This window comes from Labrus mixtus, chromosome 13 (genome assembly GCF_963584025.1).
Source record: "Labrus mixtus chromosome 13, fLabMix1.1, whole genome shotgun sequence".
Taxonomy (NCBI): Eukaryota; Metazoa; Chordata; class Actinopteri; order Labriformes; family Labridae; genus Labrus; species Labrus mixtus.
The window spans coordinates 17,776,525-17,799,891 of NC_083624.1; the positions used below are offsets into that span (position 1 = coordinate 17,776,525).

Below are 23,367 nucleotides of genomic sequence, written 5' to 3' on the forward strand. Positions count from 1 at the left end.
GTTCACAGGAGGTGTGGCCAGTGCCAACCTTTATCCTCCAATAACCCTCAGACAGCTGATCTGGTTCACATTTACCAACTGTGAGATTTATTTCTACATTTCTATTCTCTGACATGATCTGCTCTATTAGCACCTTGGTCTTAAAGAGGAGGAAGAAACAACGTGGCAGTTATACTGAAACATTAACTGCCAAGTAAAAGAAAGGAGGAGGATTTGGGACTACACTTTGACTTTATTTTCTATGCCTGGCACATATAGGTACTCCACCCTGTTGAGAGGCGTGCACCTGAAACAAATAGTTTCGTTTCTTTAGAAGTGATCGCCCTTATAAGGACAGATGTCATCCTGTCGTGGCACCATTGATTTTTTTTCTCCGATCTGCAAACAAACTAACGTTGCAGTCTGGAAACTTTGAGAGGGGTAAGTCATTTTTGGAATTCTTAAGAAGGCCAACTCTTTCTTATATTTGACCATTGCTAAAAAATACTCAGATAGGGAGGTAAACATCTAAATAATGAATCATGAAAACCCAGATATACTCAGTGACATGATAGTAACCCAGTTTGGTTGATGTATGTCTTTTCTGTTTTATCTTTGACTTGTGAGTATGAGGTTTGTGCATTTTAAAATGTATATTTCTGTTTTTTACCGTTATAATGTATTAATTCAACTTATAACTTGAAAGCTTAACTTATAACCTTAAAAACCTACTTGTATGTGTGTGTGTGTGTGTGTGTGTGTGTGTGACGGAGTGGGGGGTTGCCTTTATTGGATAGGACAGTGGATAGAGTAGGAGGCCACAATGTTCAAATTGTGATCCTAATGGTGTCTACAACTGTACTATAAGGCTGAAGAAAGATAGTAAAAAGAAACCAGATGTGGAAACAGATGTGGAACTGAAGATTTTGTTTTTGGGAACCAGATTGATGTGAAGCATTCAGTTTTTTCTTAACTGAAATGTAGCTTTTGCCTTCATCTGTACTTAAATGTTGAACGATCGATCTGGTTTCTTAATGAGATAAGAACAGATACTATGAATACTTTGGTCATAGAGATGTCTAACAGGTTCTTCGACATTTATATGTTATGAAATCATACTAACCCATTAGCACCCTGAGCAACAATAGTGATCCTCTTGCAATACAGGAATTACTATATTTTGTTTGTTATTGACAAGATGAATTGTTTTTTTTAAAGCCGAACCTGTTAAAAATTTCACCAAAGATTGAGTCTTAAAAAAAGGACATGACCCTTGTGTTATCTAAATGAGGGCTATCTGGTTGGCACGTTATTCATGTGAAGATTCAAAAAGTAATAAAGAGCCATACCCCAAACCCAGCTGACGGTCAGTCATTCTAATATCTTTTGAAACTGTGGGTCATCCTTGAACAATAGGGGTTTACCAGAGCCTTTTGAAGTTGGTCAGATTATTTTCAAAATTAAAAATTGTTCAAATTGAAAGCTTGTGGCCGTGGCAATGCCCAATTCTGGTGCTTTTCTTAAAAAAACACAAGTTGTTGCATCTCTCATAATCTATGTTCAGTCTGCTCTTGATTTGATTTGAATCCTTTTGCCATGTTGGTGCTCACTAGTTGAGCGGGCCAGCTCAGTCACTTCCATATATAAAACCAACAGACATGTAAATAGCTCCACAATGGCTGCAGTTCATTAAGGTTAGAAAATAGACACTGACAAAAGTAAACCAAAATACCAAAAATAGTTCAAGGATCAGGGTCACTGTCTATCAAAGTTCCTCTCACTCCATTGGTACCAGTCCTTCTTAAATCATGTAAAGTACAGGAATTGAAATTGTCAACCATTTAACTTTACTAAAGTTAAATGGCGACCTAGCCTTCTCGCCAAGTATTAGCGCATTAAAACAAGAATACTTACAAGAATATAAATTAATTGACATTACTTATGTCAGGCATACTTATAACACATCACACATTACATTTGTGCCAAAATGTTTGCTAGGTCAACAGTTCCAGGTCCAGCAATTTGCTGACAGTTGACTAACATTTTTAAGTTCAAAACCGAGTCTTACCAATGTTTAAACTGTTGTTAAACACCGATAACTTAATGTGTACAATTTCTTCACGCAGCTAAAGCCGACACAATTTCAGAGAAGTGTGTCAGTAATGGATGTTCAAAGACAACAAGGTAAGGCTGAAATCTGTTCTTTTTCTTACTGAGCATTGTCTTCATTGCCACACATTAGACTTTTGTTCTATCAAATCTAATTTTAGCATTTCATAAAAAACAAGAACATAAAGGTAGGCGCTGAAAGGACAGGGAATGTTTGAGCCGTTGCCAGTGCCAAGCCTTACCCTTCAATTATCCTTAAAAATTAATTAAACAGCTGAGCCGGTTAACACGTAATGGCTGTGAGATGTTTTTCTTACATTTTAGTTTCTGTTTTAGTAGTCTGACAGGATCTGATCTGTAAGTGCAAATGCCTTTCTGGATCTTGACAGTTTGAATAAGGCTCCATAAATTGATAAAACATAAAACAGTGTAAAAAGAAAAAATCAAAACCTTGACCCAAATATGTTGGGACATTTGTTAAACATCACTTTCCTCATACTTACACCTTCTCTTGCAGCATTAGTGGTCATGATTTGTGAGAGGCTTGGTAGATATCAAGGACATTTAGGAAGTATTAAAGTAAAACTTAACTGTAGTCCTTTTTACATTTTATGTGCAAGCAGTACAGAAAGTAGTTCCTTTATTAATTTCTATTTTCAAATATTTTTGTAGCATTATTCGTCTCTGATTGTGAATACAAAAGCAACTCCACTATGGGGGATCAAGGTGAAGTTCAGGTAAATAACAGTTTAATAACATCAGTTTAATAACAATAATCTCTCTGAATTCATAATGAAGTGTTGATAAATTGGAAAGTAACAGCACTTCTTCATTTTCAGGGGGAGGATCTGCCACCTGACATGAGTATCATTCATGACAGAGATAAGGTGGTAAAATTACAGAAAGAGGAATCAACAAATTCTACAAATTTCCCTGGAGGTCCTTGCAAACCTTACCCATTTTGCCGTTACCATAATGCACATAGATACAGGCAGGACAGCATTCTTGATGTCACAGCATCTGGTGTCTTAAACTTCATTGAACCCTGCCACGAGTTTAACAGTTTTTACAATACACCAGAAAAAAGTAAAATGAAAGAGTTCACTGACGAGGTTCTTCGCTTTGCGTATGCACGCATGAATAGCCGCACCAATGGCACCATCCATTTTGGAATAGAGGACAAGCCAAAATTCAAACATGGCCAGGTGTTGGGAGTGGTTGTAGGGGATAAAGAGGCTTATGTTGATGGACTTAAAAAGGCCATTGACCATCGTTTTGAGTCTAAATACAAATGGATTGCTCATCTTTGCATCAAACCACCTCGATTTGTTGGTGTTCTCAATGACAACCGGGCATCATCAGATACATATGTTATAGAAGTGGACATTGTTCCTGAGTTTATGATCTGTGAAAATAACTTTGTCCAAATAAGATCAAAAGCGAAATACAAAAATAATTCCAAGAAAGAAGATGTCGAAACAGTCAAAACCGAAACAAAATCAAAACAGCTCTCTATCCGAGATGGTGGTAGCAGTAGAAATATCCTTCCAAAAACCGGTATCAATCATGACAGAGATGAGGTGGTGAAATTACAGGAAAAGGAATCAACAAGTTTTACAAATTTCCCTGGAGGTCCTCGCAAACCTTACCCATTTTGCCGTTTCCATAATGCACATAGATACAGGCAGGACAGCATTCTTGATGTCACAGCATCTGGTGTCTTAAACTTCATTGAACCCTGCCACGAGTTTAACAGTTTTTACAATACACCAGAAAAAAGTAAAATGATTGAGTTCACTGATGAGGTTCTTCGCTTTGCGTCTGCACGCATGAATAGCCGCACCAATGGCACCATCCATTTTGGAATAGGGGACAAGCCAAAATTCAAACATGGCCAGGTGTTGGGAGTGGTTGTAGGGGATAAAGAGGCTTATGTTGATGGACTTAAAAAGGCCATTGACCGTTGTTTTAAGTCTAAATACAAACACATTGCTCATCTTTGCATCAAACCACCTCGATTTGTTGGTGTTCTCAATGACAACCGGGCATCATCAAATACATATGTTATAGAAGTGGACATTGTTCCTGAGTTTATGATCTGTGAAAATAACTTTGTCCAAATAAGATCAAAAGCAAAATACAAAAATAATTCCAAGAAAGAAGATGTCGAAACAGTCAAAACCGAAACAAAATCAAAACAGCTCTCTATCCGAGATGGTGGTAGCAGTAGAAATATCCTTCCAAAAACCGGTATCAATCATGACAGAGATGAGGTGGTGAAATTACAGGAAAAGGAATCAACAAGTTTTACAAATTTCCCTGGAGGTCCTCGCAAACCTTACCCATTTCACAGTTGCCATCATGAACATAGATACAGGCAGGACAGCATTTTTGATGTCCCAGAATCTGGTGTCTTAAACTTCATTGAACCCTGCCACGAGTTTAAAGGTTTTTACAACACACCAGATGAAAGTAAAATGATCAAGTTCACTTACGAGGTTCTTCGCTTTGCGTCTGCCTGCATGAATAGCCGCACCAATGGCACCATCCATTTTGGAATAGGGGACAAGCCAGATTTCAAACATGGCCAGGTGTTGGGAGTGGTTGTAGGGGATAAAGAGGCTTATGTTGAGGGACTTAAAAACGCCATTGACCATTGTTTTGAGTCTAAATACAAACACATTGCTCATCTTTGCATCAAACCACCTCGATTTGTTTGTGTTCTCAATGACAACCGGGCATCATCAGATACATATGTTATAGAAGTGGACATTGTTCCTGAGTTTATGATCTGTGAAAATAACTTCTTCCAAATAACATTAAAAGCAAAATACAAAAATAATTCCAAGAAAGAAGATGTCGAAACAGTCAAAACTGAAACAAACCCAAAACAGCTCTTTATCCGAGATGGTGCTAGCAGTAGAAATATCCTTCCAAAAACCCAAACCCCCAAATCTATGAAAGAGTTCAACGAGTTCATTGCTAGGGTGCCCAAACTATCTCAACTACGGAAACAAGCGGAAGCGGAATTTATTCCGACTTGTGACTGTCAAGGGAAAATGACAACTGTCGCGGGGCGTTGGTGGCGCAGTGGTTAGGGCGCGCGCCCCATGTATGGAGGCTGTCGTCTCAAGCGGGCGGCCCAGGTTCACATCCCACTCGTGGCCTCCTTCCCGCATGTCATTCCCCACTCTCTCTCAACACTAAATGTGCCAAGTGCCGACTGTCAACACTAAATGACAAATACTGCCGACTGTCAACACTAAATGACAAATACTGCTGACTGTCAACACTAAATGACAAATACTGCCGACTGTCAACACTAAATGACAACTGTGGCCGATGCCGATTGAGGCCAAATGTATTGTATTTAATTATTAATAATATAAATAAAAATATCATTAAACTATGTTTCATCTCGTCTTATCTCGTTTTTGGGCACCACCCTGTACTCAGGGAAATATAACCAAAATATCACTCAAATCAGTCTCAAATTAGTTATTTAATTACTAATATTATTAATAATTAATAACTATATTTAATAAATTGAAGGCGTGAAATCCGTACACAAAGCCTTCGCACCCAGCTTATATCACAATGCAAATACACCAGTAATCACAAACAACTGCTCTCTTAAAATATAACATAATTTATTTAAACAAAGCAACATCAATCCAAAATCAATGAATTAATCAAACAAATAACTATCATAACCTAATCTAAGCAAACAAACATGATTGAGCAAGGCTTGTGGAAGAGGTGTAAAAGTGTAGTTCATAGAGGAGGTCATAGAGATTGGACAAGAGCTGGTAGAGAAATATCCATTTTGAATATCTGACTTCATCATTGACTCCCTATTATTTTGAACAAAGAAGTGAATGGATAAAAGGGGGGAAATTGAATAGGTTAATCATGTATTGGAATAATATGAAAGTATGATACAAAAATGAATATATTTTTGATGTTTTTGTATGTGCAAAGATACTGGTTGTTGATTTTTCTTCCTAGGACAATATTTGGGAAGACCAAAGTGAGGGTGGCTAATTGTCCAGAGATCCTTCCAGCCTAATGGACTTGAACAACTAAACTTAGGACAATGGAGGATGGACATGGACAGTGGAAACCTGAATGAGGACATCATGATGAGGGGTTTCGATTGAAAAATTATTGAGGGGTTATTACAGTAGAAGCTGATGCTGCTAAAAAGCAACAGTTTTGATATTTATGTATGTTTTATGTATGTTTTATGTATGTTTTTATAATATTGGATTTTCTTCATTACAATGTAATTTGTATTATTGGTTACTATAATGTACTTTTTACTCTATAGTAGATATTTTTAGTTAAACATATTATTGGGATTAGTATTGGAGTTTTCAGGAACTGTATGAGATGCATATATTGGGACCTCAGGTGTTTTATTTCTTTATCGATCCTTAGGGAAAGTGGTGTTAGGTAGGGAAAGGTCCATTGGAAGGTGCGATGGGTCGACCAGCCTGACTTTGGACAACTTTTTTGATTTTATTTCTGAGGGTTTAAATGTGTGCATTTCTATATCATCCTATAAAGTTTTTATAACCTTTTTCTTTTTTGATTTGATTGGTTTGGAGTACTATATGTGGTTGCCTGGGGCAGAGGGACCGTGAGAGAGTTTTCCTGTCTAGATTGTTTGATGGATAAAAAAGAAAGATAGCTGCCAGATGGGTTTTTCGCTCTCACACTCTAGAACAAACAAATATTTTACTATATTGCTAAGGTTAAGCATGGATAGAAGTGATTTTTATGAGGCCAATTAACATCATGATTGTATGTTTTTCTTGTTTGCGAGACTATCGTCTCGAAGGGGGGAATGAAGTGTATTAAATATCTAGGACAGAGATATTATAGTGATCTTTAAGTGTATACTGCACACATCTGTTAAAGGAGTTTCCTTCAGTGGAATGGTTGTTTAGAGGTGTGGTTCGCAGGATGAGTTATGAGTGTCAGGAAATGTTTGGAGCAAATCTAGGATCCCCCACAGTGGAATGTGAACAAATGGACCCTTATGTCCAGAGGGTTTCCCAGGGACATCTAGACAGGAGATTGTACCTGTGACCTGTGTTGTCCTTTAAGTTTATGACATACATATAATTGCAGAGACCCCTGCTGCTGTTGAAGTAGGAGGGGTTGTCCTAAAAAACAAACAGATGTCCTTATGTGTTCTGTAACATTGTGTATAAATAGCATTCTCAGTGTATGTTCAGGAGAGATCACTTTTGGCTGTGTCTCTCCCAGGTCGAACCATGGCGAGCCTGGCGATGCTGTAACTTGTTTGTCAATAAAATGATCATTATGTAAGCAAGTCAGTGTCAACAGCGAATTTCTTCATCATCAAACATATCAACAACGGGAATCCACATCACGTACACCTAACCTGACAAGTGTTACGGCTGTAGGTGTCCCTGTACTGTTTGTCCCTTCTCCCTTTCTGTTCTACAGCCCAGGTGAACCCACTAATTGAAGCCACTTGTGCCTCTCAGTCAGGGATCGTCTGTTGTCTTTTCTTTCTCATTTGATCCAATTCAATCGTAATATCCAAGATCAGGAATATCCTGTCGCAAAATGATGCAGAAAAACTAGTTCATGCATTTGTTACCTCCAGATTGGATTATTGTGACTCTCTTTTGTCAGGGTGCTCTGGCAAGTCTCTAAATACTCTTCAACTAGTCCAGAACGCTGCAGCTCGTGTACTGACCAGAACTAGGAAAAGGGACCACATTACTCCTGTCTTGGCTTCTCTGCACTGGCTCCCTATACAGTCTAGAATAGAATTCAAGATCCTTCTTCTCACTTACAAAGCTCTAAATGGCCAGGCACCATCTTACCTGAAGGAGCTACTAGTGCCGTACTGTCCCTCGAGAACATTACGGTCCCAGAATGCAGGCCTACTAGTGGTACCTACAGTCTCTAAGTGTACTATGGGAGGTAAAGCCTTCAGTTATCGGGCTCCTCTCCTCTGGAACCGCCTTCCAGCCAGTCTGTATTTTTAAGAATAGACTTAAAACTTTCCTTTTTGATAAATCTTATAGTTAGGGCTGGTGCTGGTGTAGACCAGCTCTTAGTTATGCTGCTATAGGCTTAGACTACCGGGGAAACTGGCACCTTGAGCTCCTCTCTCTCTCTCTCTCTCTCTCTCTCTCTCTCTCTCTCTCTCTCTGTGCATATACAGTACATCATATTACTGCATGTATCTCAGTCACTAACCACCTACTTTCCTGGGAGCTCTTGAGCTCTCTTCGGCTCCTCAAGATCGTCGGTTGACGGCCTGCCAGAACCTTTGTTAAGGTGTTTAGTGTCTTTTAATGGGTCAATGTATGGTTTGTTGTTAGCCCCATAGGGTCGCCTTAGGGCGGGATGTAACAAAATGGGGGCTCGTCTGGGATCGAACGACCATGAGGTTTGTTTTGTGTAACTTGTGGCCTTCGTTGGGTTTTCTTGTTTGGTCACCATTGTGTTTCCTGGTGAGTATCAGTTGAGTTTAGTGTCTGAGTGCTTTCAAGATTTGTAAGTGATTTCCCTGGTTAGTGAGAGAGTGGGCCAGCTGGGCTGATTTATTCGTCCTTTCAACGGTCCACTATTTGTTATTTTGCTTTTTTTATTTTTGGAGGTAATCCTGGGTGGAGACCTGTTCTCTGTTGGGGATAGGCGTGTCAGACGTTTCAGTTACGACTGAAACTCTGATGTTTGTCTTTAAAGTCGCCTCGAGCCCGGCAAGCCTCTGAAGAAAGTCAGGATTTAGTTGACGGTACCAGGTGAGATTACTTTTTGTTGCAGCACTCAGGGGACTTGCTCACTTTGCTCGCTGATGGAAGCTGTTGTGTGTTTGTTTAGCTGCAGTAAGTGCTTTCGTGTGCAGTAACTTTTTGGTTTGTGACATTTCGGTGGTAACTGTACTCCACATTCATTGGGTCACTCGAGTTGCTACTTAAGTGTAAGTGTGCAACATTATTGTAGTGTGACTACAGGGTGGCCATTCTGTGTGGTGGTGTTGCCAGCGCCGCCCCTCCCTACACACAGAACATGTGCTGTGCGTAGGGCCCCACGATCCATGGGGGGCCCCATTTTGCGCAAGGGGACGCATTCTCTGCAAATGCGCAAAGGATGTGCATCGCTGCCGTGAGGCGCGCGTAGAGCACCAAGTCAAGCCCGAGGCAGGAGAGAAAAAAAAAGAGACGAGTAATCTGACACCGCACGCGTTGCCGCAATGATTGACAGCACGCAGCATCTGACCAATCAGCGGTCAGATGCGCCGACAGGCAGTTGGATGCAGGTGGAGAGATGGCCTCCAAACGGCAATATGAATCGGGAGCAAGCAAAAGAAAGAAAAAGTCAAAACAACAGGAGGCTCGTGCTTCACTTGAAGGTATGTTGTTGAAATAAAAAAGAAAAACTTAGTGGCATAAACACCCCAGCTGCTAGCCTGCTAATCATGAGACAGAAGAGAGGATCATTCTGTCTGGATGTGGACTGGAGATTACATTTTCCAGCGGCCCTGATTATCATTTATTGAATGTCTTGTTAACTGCATATACACTCACCTCTGTTGAAAAAGGAGTGGTTAATTGACCAGTTGGTGGTCGTATGTTGGCTCAGGTTTATAGCCTATCAATCTATGCTATCAATAGAAGTTTTGGGCTATTTTTATGGAGGTAAAATGTCGTCATCTCTTGGTGAATTTAATTCATAACCGTCATATAAGATTAGATAAAATAAGATAAATTAAGATTATCTTTTATTTGACCCACAATGGAGACATTTAAAGCGTTGTAGCAGCAAACAGCAGTGTAGGAATATAGAACCTAAGTATAAAAATAAGTGTATATGTTGCACACTTGTACACAAAGAACCAAGTGTGCATGGGTTTTATGATTATTCTTTTACTTCGGTCTGAAACACAGAGACACAAACACATCAACTCAGCGTGGCTGCACACTCTCGGACAACTGGATCGACTGAGCTACGCATGGCATCAAAGATCTGCTAATCAAAGATGATGCTTATGACTCTCTCACACACTTATACAAATATTCTGCACACACACACACACACACACAGTAAATATTAAAGAAGGCTAACTGTGGATTTCCTACTGTCACTTTTATCACTTTTGCTCACCTGAAACACAGAGACACAAACACATCAACTCAGCGTGGCTGCACACTCTCGGACAACTGGGTCGACTGAGCTACGCATGGCATCCAAGACCCCTGTGCTGCCCAGAGCTGCCCCAAAAGTGCCTGTGTGATACTTCTTCAATTTGACCCACAAATGTACCAACTAAAATATCACAGTGCCTTTGTACAGGAATATCTAACAGTATGATTGAACAAGATAATAAAATAAAATATCAAAAACAATATGAGACTGGGGGGGTGCCTAGTGTCCATGAACATGCCTGATATTAATATGGGCTCCACATATATAAAAATATTTAAATATAGAAATATCATCAAATCAAATCATAATGAATATTATTATTAGTTGTAGTCGTATTTGCATTAATTGCATTTTAATCTTTGTGAGGCTAGTATTTACATTAATTTCCATTGTGTAATTTACCAATAAGACCAAAACAAATCTTAATAATCTGCTTGTATGATGGATTTCTATTCATAACAGGGTCAATGCTGAAGTGTGTTACTAAGGGTGACACGGAGCCAACGCCCAGTATGTCACCAGGGCCAGGGTCAAAATAAAATTCTGCTTAGGGCCCCAATTTGGCCAGGGGCCAATTTGGCCGCCCCTGGGTGTTGCAGTCCACATTTTTGGTGTGGTCACTTGTGTGTTACTGTTTTTTTTGTACTTAACTGTGGCAAACTTTGTTTGACTTGTATGAATGTGTTTGAATGGGATTAATAACTTCTGATGGTCACTTTACATAGCAGCCTCTACCATCAGTGTGTGAATATGTAGGTGTGACCTGCGGTGTAAAAGTGCTTTGAGTAGTCAGAAGACTAGGAAAGCGCAATACAGGCTGAAGTCCATTTATCATTCAACTAATCAAAGGATCAACAGGTTCCAAGTGACTTGCTTACACTATTTTCTTGTTAGCCTTAGAGAGAAAGGAGATTATATGCTCATAAAATACAGTTAGGAAAGTGGAAACAAACATAATTCTGTGTCAACCTGCTCATTCTTTATTTCTTTATTTTTTATTTTTAAATCAATTTGCATTACGGTAGAAAGTTCAAAGTTTTGTGGACGTACTTTGATTTCCCACAAGGTGAGACTGTTGCATCATCATCGTCTTTATTGCCAGACTCAGGAGTCCATTAGAAAATATATAAAAAACAAACAAAATAATAACACAAGGTAAAATGACAAACAAACAGAGAGAAACATCATCTATATTATAAAAGACAGTTGTACCAGTGTCGCTACAAGGATGACTGGTATCGCACAGAACTCTGACTGGGATTTGTCAGCAGAGAATCCTTCAATCAACAGATACAGGTGAACATCAAGTTTCTCATAATAGCCTGAAATATGTTAACTCCTGCATTACAAAATAGCTCACTTGCACTAATCCATCAAGGTTTTTTAAATAGTATTCTCATGGAGTCATTATAAGCAACTTTAAGCTTTTGTATGCTTGCCTTTCTAAACCTGGCCCACAAGGGGGCAGTATAAAGAGGAGTAATATATGCTCTAAAGAGATTGCAGATGTAATAGCCTATTTCATGGAAGCCTGCTGAAGAGTTTGAAGCATTAATTTAGACACACAAATACATTCTAAAAAAATTAAGGATTAAAAACACTCAGATTAAAGATTACCCTTTAATCTCACATTTAAAGTCATGTTTCTATAAATAGTCATAAGCACAGCAGGTGTGTAAAAACCTAAATGTGCAGCTTGTGGCCATTGAAAGGTGAGGTAAGTACACATTTTTGGTTTGGGGCAATTTTTATTTAACACATACACTAACTTCCAGAGAAGTGACTGCCTTCCGTAATGGTAACCAGATGTTCCCTCCTCTCTGCCAGCAAGCACGAACAGGCGGCTCTCTCTTCCTGACTTTTCTCGAAACGTCTATTGCACCAACGCTGTTAACAGTGGGGGCTCAGCAGAGCGTAGCTGACGGACTCAGAGCGTAGAGGGAGCAAGGAGGAGCAGTACATGAAAACAGACTCTTTTTTTTTCGAACTTTAGCTATTGTGAACGGACAAAAGTAGGTACATAGATTAAATATACGAACCCCAAAAAGGGCATAATATGGGCTCTTTAACAAAGCTGACATCCATCATGGACAACCCCTCTCACCCCCTGCATGACACTGTGGGGGCCCTGAGCAGCTCCTTCAGCAGCAGACTGAGACACCCACCCTGCAAGACAGAGCGCTACTGCAGGTCATTCATCCCATCTGTAGTCAGACTGTTTAATCAGACTCTTTAACAACATCACCACCTCATGACTCATATCAAGAATGCTACACACTGTGTGTTTTTAATAATAATAACTCTTTCCACAAGTGGAAGTGTACATGCCTTGTATTATTCTATTATTGTATTTTTTCTCCCTTTATTTAACTGATGTAAATATGTTTGATTTTAAACTTCTTGTTATTTTTAATAATTATATTCCTGTTTCCTGTTTTGCTTGAGCTGTTGTAACGAAAAAAATTCCCCGATGGGAGATCAATAAAGTTTATCTTTATCTTTATCTTTTACACACACACACACACGCACACACGCGCGCGCGCGCGCGCACACACACACCAAACGTACACTCTTTACTTTTTTAAGATTTAAGTTTCTTTTCCAGAGAAGTGATTGCCTTCCGTTTTGGTCATCATTGATGTTCCCTCCTCTCTGCAAGCAAGCACTAACGGGCACCTCTCTCTTCCTTCCTTTTCTCGACACGTCTGTTGTACCAACGCTGTTTAAGACTTCACCGCGGAGTGAAGACGAACTTTTACAGGGGTAAGTAGTAAAGCAGTAATTTTAGGAAGATAAAAAAAAGTCTATATAACGTGTAATGAAGAACAATATCCCCAGTGATATGACGTTTGGTCTGACTAGGTATTTCTACATTTCTGTCAACTCTACCTCCGTGTTTTCTACACTGACATTTAATTGGTTTAAAGCTAAAACAAAAAAAGGGGCTCTTAATCAACTTAAAATGTATATTTTGTTAGCTGTGTTCGCTTAAATATGTTGATATTGTGTTTCCAGAAACAGTGAAAGAAAACCCTCGGTGGCTTCTTCCTGGTTTTAATTAAGCCACAGTCCGCCCCAGAGAGAGCACGTAAAAAATGCCAGTCATATTTCCTGTAAATGTTCAAGACAGATATAAAATGAGGTTGAGGCTGCCCTATCGTGTAATAGGCAGATAAGTGGATGAGACGCACACAAATGCAATGTGAGATATAATGTTGAGACAGTCTTTAGTTATAAATGTGGTATTTGCTTTCTTCTGCACTTAAATGTAGTTCAGTTTGATAATAACCAACAGAAGTGCTTATAATACAAAGGTTAATTAAATATCCTTGGAGTGTTAAACTGGCCACTCCCTTTATCATTGTATTGCTCCTTATGCAAGAACTAAAAGCAAATGTCCCACTTATATTAGTCACAAATCATATTCTCCCTGGCCTGTTTCAATCTGCTTAATCTGTCACCTCAAATTGTGCAATACTCTATTCTTTTTCCAAATAAATGATATTGAATATTTCATAAACTATTACACATAAAAACTTTGGTAGTTTGTTCAGTGTGGCAGAATTGCTCCAATGGCCTGTTGTAAATATTTTCAATGAGGGTCCCCTAGTAGTGGTATGTTTCAACCATATACATCATTTTGTTGGCATATGAATCATGGCAAGACCAATAAAAAACATTAACTCAAATTGTTTTCAAGCATGCACTTTTGTAAAAAAAAAAAAAGGCTGTCCCTAAAATTTTCCTGACTCGCACCTTACATGTAGGCCTACCTTACAACAGGAAACTCACTGTGGGACAGGAGGGCGGGTATCAAACTGGGCCGAAAAGTCAAAAGACAAAAAGTCTGACACTTTGATGACACATTTATACCAATGCTATAACAATGCAGACAAGAGTTTAATCTTTGAATATCGCTTGTGTAAATGTGTTCTGGTCAAGCAAGAACACATCTACATGCCACAGTGAGCATGACTACTTCTTTCTTTGCCATGTTAGTGCTTGCCCTGTAACAGTCTCTCTTCCTCCTCAGTCATCTGCCCTCAGGCCAGCTTTTCCCACAGAATGACACGATACCTTGGGCGTTTTTTTTTTACTCTTATCTTTGGGTAGGCTATATTTTAGTATTACGCTTGTATTTATATCAAATATGTTTTTCCCTCTAAATGAATGTAGTTTTTGCAACAAACAACTTGAATCTGCTTTAATCTGAGTGGAGATGTTCACAGACTACAGCAGGCTGCTGTGAGATGACGTTGCTATTGTTAAAAATTAGCTGCAGACACAGTGAGAATGAACAAAGTAAAGTCAAACCGACCGTTTGACCGGATCACGTGTGTTCCCGACTATTTAATTAAAAATATGTCATGTACTCCTCCCCTCTATGTTACAGCAGTGTCCAAAGCGTTTGTATAATACTCAGTTAATGAATTCATACGACAAAAAAAAATCATTATTCCTGTACATGGCCATTCACAACATAGTTGTAGACATCTAAGGACTGAAACACCCTCAGTTTGTTTACTATACACACTCTGATATTATAGCAGTCCTGTCAAATCATCCATCGGCTGAGTGAGAGCGTACGGCTTAGCCAGGCTGCTTCCATTGTTAGTATTAACTTATTCTAGTAACGCTCTCGACGCTGGAGAGTAAGTGACTTCATAGAGAGATATTCAGAGAAAAAAAAGAAGAAGCCAAAAACAACTTGCTAGCTAGCGTTGGATAAAGTATCTGTAGGATTGTTTTGCCTCCAGCTAAGCCACCAACAAATGCCACGCTGGTTACTAACTAAAAGGGTCTATAAGAAACAACCCATTTGTAACATATTAAATGTTTTTGTGTAGCCAAATAGTTGCCCAGGTCAACAGTTTCATTGCAATTTGCTGAATTTTAGAAGGAACGAGCTACAGACAGTTTGGTTAGGTAAAGTTATACAGTTTAATACCTTATATTAATTATATTTGGTCTTTTTTTTTTTACTTTCTCTTGCAGCATTGGTGGTCAACATTTTGTGAGAACTGTGACGTTTATCATGGATGATCAGGAAAGATTCAGGTAAGGCTAGAATCTATTTCTTTTCATGTTTTAATAAAAGGAAGAGCCATAAATAGATCCCTTATTTAATTTTAGACTATTCATGTATCAAGTTTGAATGGCAAATTTTTAGGAAAAAAATTAAAGGGCAAGTGTTTAGGACAAGGAGTATTTGAGGTGTGGCCAGTTTAGTTAGTTATTCTTTAATTATCCACCAACAGCTCATCTGTTCACACAAAACAACTGAGATTTAATAGAGAAGCACTGATCCAACGTTTTGAGGTCCAATACCTGAGCTATGGATATCTGCAGATACCAGTGTTTGATTAATAACCTGTATTCCTCAATATGTGGATGAGACTTGGAATCATTTGTGTTTGTTAGGCAGGTTCACGTTTCCCAACTTTATAAAACAACTATAAATAAATGAAGTGTTTTGTTGCTTAACCTTTGTCTTTTGCAAAGCTGCCGACAAAGTTTACTGCTTTGATTTGTTTTGTCTGCCGTCTTTCAAACATGAGCTGTGCAGAGATTGCATGTAGTTGTAGAAGTTGATGGTGTAAGAAGTGTAAAATACCTCCACACTGCTTAGTCTTTGTTGATAGCATCCTCCATGCTATGTTAGCACCGCCTAACCCAGAACTACCTGCAGATACGTGTGCATTGCGTGTCAGCTCCGGTCAGTCAACACACACAGGCTGTGTGTTGACAGCCCGGCACAGCCGGACAGCTGGAGTTTCGCTGGAGTTCTGCTCGGTGCGGCAGTGCGGCTCAATAAGTCTCTATAACATTTTACAACCTTATCTTAACAAGTCTTAACTACTTTCTGAGCAAATGTTAAGGCTAAGGTTGCGGTCTGCTACCCCAAATGAATGGCAGGGGAAACACTGAACTCTGAACTTAAGGTTGAATACCTTTTCCTAAATTGTCTTTTTTATAGATCGGTATCCAAATATTTAAACTCCTGCAGCATTAGTGGTCAAGATTTGGGAAAAGTGTGGCAGTTACTATGGATTTGGTAGTTTTGTAGTAATGAGTCTTTTTTGTAATTGCTCTTTTGAATTATTTTTGTAGCATTAGTTGTCTCTGATTGTGAAGACGAAAGCAAGACCATTATGGGGGATCAAGACGAAGTTCAGGTAAATAACAGTTTGACAACATCAGTTCATAATAATCTTTCTGAATTCATAATGAAGTGTTGAGAAATTGGAAAGTAACAGCACTTCTTCATTTTCAGGGGGAGGATCTGCCACCTGACATCAAGGATTGGAGTAAACAGCATGTTAGAGAATGGGTTCTCAAGGTGGATGGTGTGGATGACAGTGTTGCAGAAATACTGTTTCAAGAGGACATTAATGGACCTAGTCTTTTGCTCATAGATTCAACAGACTTAAAAACTATGGGCGTGACTTTTGGACCAGCAAAACTTATCAGTCATGCCAGAGATGAGGTGGTGAAATTACAGAAAGAGGAATCAACAAGTTCTACAAATTTCCCTGGAGGTCCTTGCAAACCTTACCCATTTCACAGGTACCATCATGCACATAGATACAGGCAGGACAGCATTCTTGATGTCACAGAATCTGGTGCCTTAGACTTCATTGAACCCTGCCACGAGTTTAAAGGTTTTTACAACACACCAGAAAAAAGTAAAATGAGCAAGTTCACTTACGAGGTTCTTCGCTTTGCCTCTGCCTGCATGAATAGCCGCACCAATGGTACCATTCATTTTGGAATAGGGGACAAGCCAGATTTCAAACATGGCCAGGTGTTGGGAGTGGTTGTAGGGGATAAAGAGGCTTATGTTGAGGGACTTAAAAACGCCATTGACCGTTGTTTTGAGTCTAAATACAAACAGATTGCTCATATTTGCATCAAACCCCCGCGATTTGTTGGTGTTCTCAATAACAATTGTACATCATCAGACAAATGTGTTATAGAAGTGGACATTGTTCCTGAGTCTAAGATCTGTGTAGACAACTTCTTCCAAACTACATTAAAAGAGTTGACACGGACACAGGAAAACATGGACACAAATAATGCCAAGAAAGAAGGTATTGAAACAGTCACCACTGAAACAAATTCAAAACAGCTCTATATCCGAGATGGCGGTAGCAGTAAAAATATCCGTCCAAAAAACCAAACCCCCAAGTCTAATAAAGACTGGTCCGACCAGTTCAAAGACAGGGTGTCCCAACTATCTGAACTACGAAAAAAAGCAGAAGAGAAGCACCTAGATGTGATAAAAAGCAGTACTCAAGGCTCTCGGTTAAGTCACATGATAACTGGTGGATCACCCTCTTTAGATAAATCACACTTTGAGCGCTATGTGATCGTAACTAACAAATCACACCCAATCCAGTTAGAATCTTTGGAATTTCTTGTTGAACTCAACCCTACAGCTGTTTTAGACTTTGATCCAGAATCGGCCAAGCAGGGATTACAGCGGCACTTTGAACAGCAGAGTACTGTCAATGTACATTTGCCAGTAAAGTTTAAAATCACAGAAGGAGTTGAGGACATTGCTAACAAGTTGAAATTAACTCGAGACACCAGCTGGGTATTCTGCAATGGAGGTATTGAGAATGAGAATCCCTCAGACATAGATCAGTGGCTGAAGGAAAAGGGTGCATCTGTTCGAGACGTGGTTTCTTTCTTGTGCCGGAAAGATGTTCTGCCAAACCAGAGATTCCTTGTCATTTTCTTACTTTTGTCAACAGTAAGTGAGAAAATGGACCCCCTTGTTGAGGCTTTTATGACATTCTACCAGGAGCTCAAAGGAACAGAGCAAATCCTTTGTTTATGTGAAAATGAAAATGCATTTTCCTCCTGGAAAGACCTAATTGAGGTTCGGTGCGGGATTAGCATCTCTGATAGATGCATATATGAGCTCAGTTTTCCTGAGGTCAATGGCACCGTCCTTAGTCTTTGGTCAAAAAATCGTACATCACGTCGCTTCCTTCCCTGTGGTGGGGAAAGCAAAGTGCCTCTTGACAAGAAAGTAGAGCGTAGCTTGGATACCTTGGAGGTCTTGTGCGTAAACCAGTGTGAAGGAGGAAATGAGGACAAACTCCTAAAAGAGGAGAACTTTTACAAAGGGGGGAAAGTTTCTTGGTGGAACTTCTTTTTCTCAGAAGAGCCCGGATCAACACCATTTATCAAACGAGACAAGTTTGACTTCATTGTGAACACAGTCATACCAGATTTGTGCTCCCTGACAAAAGCCTGCGTGTTGTTCCACCTCATGCATGTAGCCGGATGTGGTGGGACAACATTGGGCATGCATACTTTATGGGCTCTAAGGGCCCAATTCCGTTGTGCTGTCCTCAAAAACTCCAAGGCTGATTTTGCTAAAGTCGCAGATCAAGTAGTCAAACTTTTAGTGATTGACAATGAGGAGCAACGGCCACGACTCCCTGTTTTGCTGATGATAGATGACTTTGATGACAAGGAAAAAGTATTTGACTTGCAGCAGCTCATTGAAAAAGAATGTGCAAAGAAAAATATCCAGTCCAAGACTGCACAGGTAATTCTCCTTAACTGTATGAGGTCAGAGTCCCCTGAACCGATTCCACAAACTGCAGACTCGGTATTCATTGGAAATAACCTCTCTGATAAGGAGCAGAGACTGTTTGAGAACAAACTTGCAGAAATAGAGAAAACACACAAGAATGCTGAAACGTTCTATGGATTCATGATCATGAAGACAAACTTTAAGCCTGAGTATGTTGAAGGTGTGGCCCGCAACACCCTGAAGAGCTTCAGTATGAATCAGAAACATGCACAACTCCTGGCTGTTTTAGTCCTTCTTAATGTTTACTGCAAGGGTTCCTCTCTCTCCATCTCTCTCTGTGAAGAATTTCTTGATCTTCAACCAAAACCAATTTGTGGTTCTGTCAAAGTCGAAGATGGATTTGGGAAATTCTCTCCTTTAATTGCCAGGTCTGTAGTTGAGGACAAGTTGGTATTTGAAGCTGTAAAAATTATCCATTCAAGTATTGCAGTGCACTGTCTGCAGGAACTTACAAAAACACACAATGTGAGCAAGGCTGACATTACTGACTTTCTGCTGACTACACAAAGGCTTTATGAGAGCACACAAGGCAGAGACAAACTCCTGCAAGATGTTCGCCACATTTTGGTGAAGAGATATCATTCTGTGGAGGAGGTATCTCAATTCTCTCCACTCATTCAACAAATTGCCAATGAAACCCCAGGACAGGAAGAGATTGTGCTACAAAATGCATCAAAAATATTTCCCAAAGATGCCATTGTCTCTCAGTTACTGGCCAGGTATTATTACCTAAAAAAGAAGGACTTCTTAGAGGCCAGATTTTGGGCACTAGGAGCAAGAGAGCTTTCCAAAAACAGCTCGTATATCGCTGACACAGCAGCACAAGTTATCAAGCATGAGATGATGAATGCCATTTCAAACAACACGAAAGAGCCTTTGAGCCCTGATGAATTGAACAATTTTCTTAAAATGGCTCAGGCAGCAATAGAGGCATTCAAAGAAACACAGAACCTTGCAAAAAAAGAGTCCATTCAGCGATTAAACATTGATGGAGACAACAGTTCTTTCAATGTTACAGGGAGCCTGGGAGAAATTCAGGTTGGAGTTCTTATCATTGAGGTGCTGGAAAAGACCCCAATATTTTCATTTGACAATGTCCGCCATGCCATATTGAGTGAGGTTCTCTCTGGAAGACTTGAACTTCAGAATGTTGAGGGAAATGATAAAAGGGCAAACAAACACAGAAGTTACTACATAACTCTCAGAGAGTTTGAGGATGTACTGTACATCCTCAAGTACAGGATGAAGAAAAACTTCGACCTCCTTGAAAATTTTTATGTCAACTTGGGCACCAGATTTGGAATGAAAGACAGTCGTGAACAGCGAATCCATAATGAGCTTTCCAGATGTTTCAATCAGTATGCAAAGCTTTTCTGCAAGCCTGAGTCTGCAGCTCTTTTGAAGAAAAAGAACATGTCAATCCAGCTGAAACTGCACATAGATAGACTGTTCCTCGAGGGGCAAAAAGCTGATGTCTCTTCAGGGATTCTGAGCTGTCTCTCAAATAACATTCGCCCTGACTTAATTGAGAATATTGCCACGCGTTATAAGTTTGTTTGTGAGCACAACCCCACTGTGAGGGAGAGAATCAACTTTGTCTACGTCAATGTTGTGTTGAGTTGTGTCAAACTGGAGTCACAACACATTCAGCCATACCACACACTAATTAGTCAGCTTTGCCAAATTCTGCGTGAGCAAATCCCATTGAGTGATAATTTGCCTCTGTACTTCATTACAGTTGTGCTGTTGTGGCCACATCAGAACCTGCGTTTACCAGAATGTGAAAGTCTTGGGAGGTACATCTCACTGATGAAAACTGCTTATCACTCAGAAATGAAGGAAGTGATGAATGGAAAAAGGCCTGTTCTCCATTTCTTCCTGGGGAAGAAGAAGGGTTATGAACGACTGGTAAACATTGGAGAAATCAAAAAGTGCATCATGGTTGGGCAGGATCAGTTTGCTACTGTTTGGGAAAATGGTAAAATCTGGAAAGAGAAGAAGGTGGAAGAGCTCCTTTGCAGGGTCACTGGCAAAGTGAAGGGTGACTTCATACTGGCATACACTTGTATCCCCAATCTGATGGTGGAAGTCCCTCCATTGTTTAAAAGTGAGCTTAGAGGGCATGCCCAGGGGTCAAGAGTTTCATTCTTTATCGGTTTCTCGTTGAAAGGCCCTGTTGCAGTTGATATCAACTCAACCACAACTGCAGCCTGATGCAACACACTGTTTTTTAGGCCTATAGTTGTGTTCCCATCGGTTCTAAAAACCCGTGTTTAGGCCCAATTTAAAAAAAGGGATTGGGTTAATTTAAGTGGATGCATAATGTGATACATTTATGTGTGCACCATTTGCTCCATAAGTTACATCATGGAGTAAATGGTTTGGTAGAGAACTACACTGGTTGAGAATGACGTTAAAATGTTTTCTATCAAACTGAGCAAGTCATTGTAAATATGGGTCATTTTTTTTAAGTTGAAAACTGAAACTTGTATATTTCCTGTTATTGTGTTCTTCAACTAATTGTTGTGTTAGCAGGCTAATGGTAGCGCTCTTTAGTTAGCTCTTGCATGTAAATTTACACGGAATGGCCGTGATTATGAGTAAAATGTCACACATTCTTCCTTTAATACAAAAATGGATGTTTGAAATACTATGTTATATAGGCTACGCAACCAGATGAGCCGGCTGTCCCGTCCATGTAAACATGGCTCTGACAACAACACAGCCAGCGACACTCAAGCTTCTCACTCATTGTAGACAGTCATGACTAAGAGACACATTTATACAGGATAGACTTGATTTCTGCTGTAATTATGAGTAAAATGTCACACAATCTTCCTTTAATACAAAAATGGATATTTGAAATACTTGCATGTTTAACTTGTGTTATGTCTGAAATGACATCCGTGACTCTTTCAAACTGCTTTAAATAAAAAAGAAAATCAATGATCAGCACTGAGTTTTGAAACACAGGTCTAAGAAATCATCCTGATTCTGCTTATACCAAAATGAGGTTTGAAATACTAAAGTTTTTTTTTACTTTGATCGTCATGTGTATGACGTTTGTTTTAACAAAGGACAAACAGAATTTAAAATGTCTGTCTAGTGAGGTGCACTGTTTAAAATCTAGGCTTTAAGACCTGGAAGAATTTGCTGAGTTGTTTTATAAAGTGTTTTAAACATACAGATAATTTTTCTTGAATTACTTTTTCTATTGTTTTTAACCACATCATCCAGCTTTGATAATGAATTGTAGATTATTTTTTTTACATTGGTCTGTATATGTATTGATAAGATGTTAAAAATGGAAGACGTTTTAACTTTTCTCATGATGGGTGCATTACTTTTGTGACTTTGTTCAAACAGCCTTTCTTTTGCACTCCATGGAAAACAGTGACCACCACTGAGTCATGAAATACCTGTCTAATAAAGATGCACTGTAACCTCACCATGTAAGAATGTATTTTAAAGGAAGAATATGAGACTTTTTGATCCAGCAGATGTCGCCCTTGAGCACCAGCATGAAATCAAAACAACTTGCGCTGTATTGTTGTGTTAGCATGCTAATGCTAGCGCTCTTTATTTTGCTCGTATCTTCACACTGCATGTAAATTTACCCGAAATGACCGTGATCTAAAAACGATTACGTGACATTCAAATAAGCAGTGAGTACAGTATGTTATTCTTCTTTTCTCTAGTCCCTCAATTAAACAACTTTTATATGCAAGGGGATGAGCCGGCTGGCCGGCTGTCCTGTCCATGTAAACACGCTGTAGATACAGCTCACCCATCATCACAGTCAGTGGGATTTGGGTTTCACATTCATTGTAGACAGTCATGACTTGCAGAGTTATTTACATAGGATATACTTGATTTATGATATATTTATGTGTAAAATATCACATATTCAGCCTTTAAAGGAATCTGTTGTTACACTAATGAAGCATCACTATAACAGGACTGCCAGTGGAGCATATAGGCTGCTTCATATTTGTACATGTCATTGTCAATACTCTAAAAATAAAACAGACATAAAGATAAATACATTAAATATGTGAATATTTGCCATAGGTACAGTTCTCTATTGTGTCTGATTCGTGTCCCAGTTCTGGGTGTTATTACCTGAGTCACACACCAGAGGGCCTCAAAGCTCAGAGTTGGGAAAAATCCTCAATAGTCTATCATCGCTTCAAATTTGCAGCGCCTGCAGCAGCAAATAGCTTAGTTTATGTGTAGAAAATACCATAAATGAATTACCACATATGGTAAATGGTAAATGGACTTTAACTTGTATAGAGCTTTTCTAGTCTTCTGATTATTCAAAGTGCTTTAACACTGCAGGTCACACCTCCACATTCACACACTGATGGTAGAGACTGCTGTGTAGTGAGACCATCAGAAGTAACTAATCCATACACATTCGTCAGTGGCATATGACCAACTACCAACTGAGCCACAGCCGCCTCTACTCA

General features: G+C 39.4%; 1 protein-coding gene across 6 annotated transcripts; it reads left to right on the top strand.

Annotated features, from left to right (window-relative positions):
* Positions 1 to 229: 229 nt before the first annotated feature.
* On the top strand, positions 230 to 21,545 carry LOC132987142 (sterile alpha motif domain-containing protein 9-like). 6 transcript variants are annotated; one of them, XM_061054008.1, is made up of 6 exons: positions 230 to 420; positions 12,890 to 13,047; positions 15,280 to 15,342; positions 16,396 to 16,460; positions 16,559 to 20,130; positions 20,364 to 20,487. In XM_061054008.1, exons 3-6 carry the CDS (start codon positions 15,324 to 15,326, stop codon positions 20,365 to 20,367), a joined length of 3,660 nt encoding a protein of 1,219 aa, XP_060909991.1. In that variant the 5' UTR covers positions 230 to 420; positions 12,890 to 13,047; positions 15,280 to 15,323; the 3' UTR covers positions 20,368 to 20,487. The 6 variants fall into 6 exon arrangements, with proteins under 6 accessions (XP_060909991.1, XP_060909986.1, XP_060909987.1 ...); XM_061054003.1 differs by having other exon boundaries at positions 236 to 420; positions 16,559 to 21,545; XM_061054004.1 differs by having other exon boundaries at positions 236 to 420; positions 13,013 to 13,047; positions 16,559 to 21,545.
* The last annotated feature ends 1,822 nt before the right edge of the window (positions 21,546 to 23,367 follow it).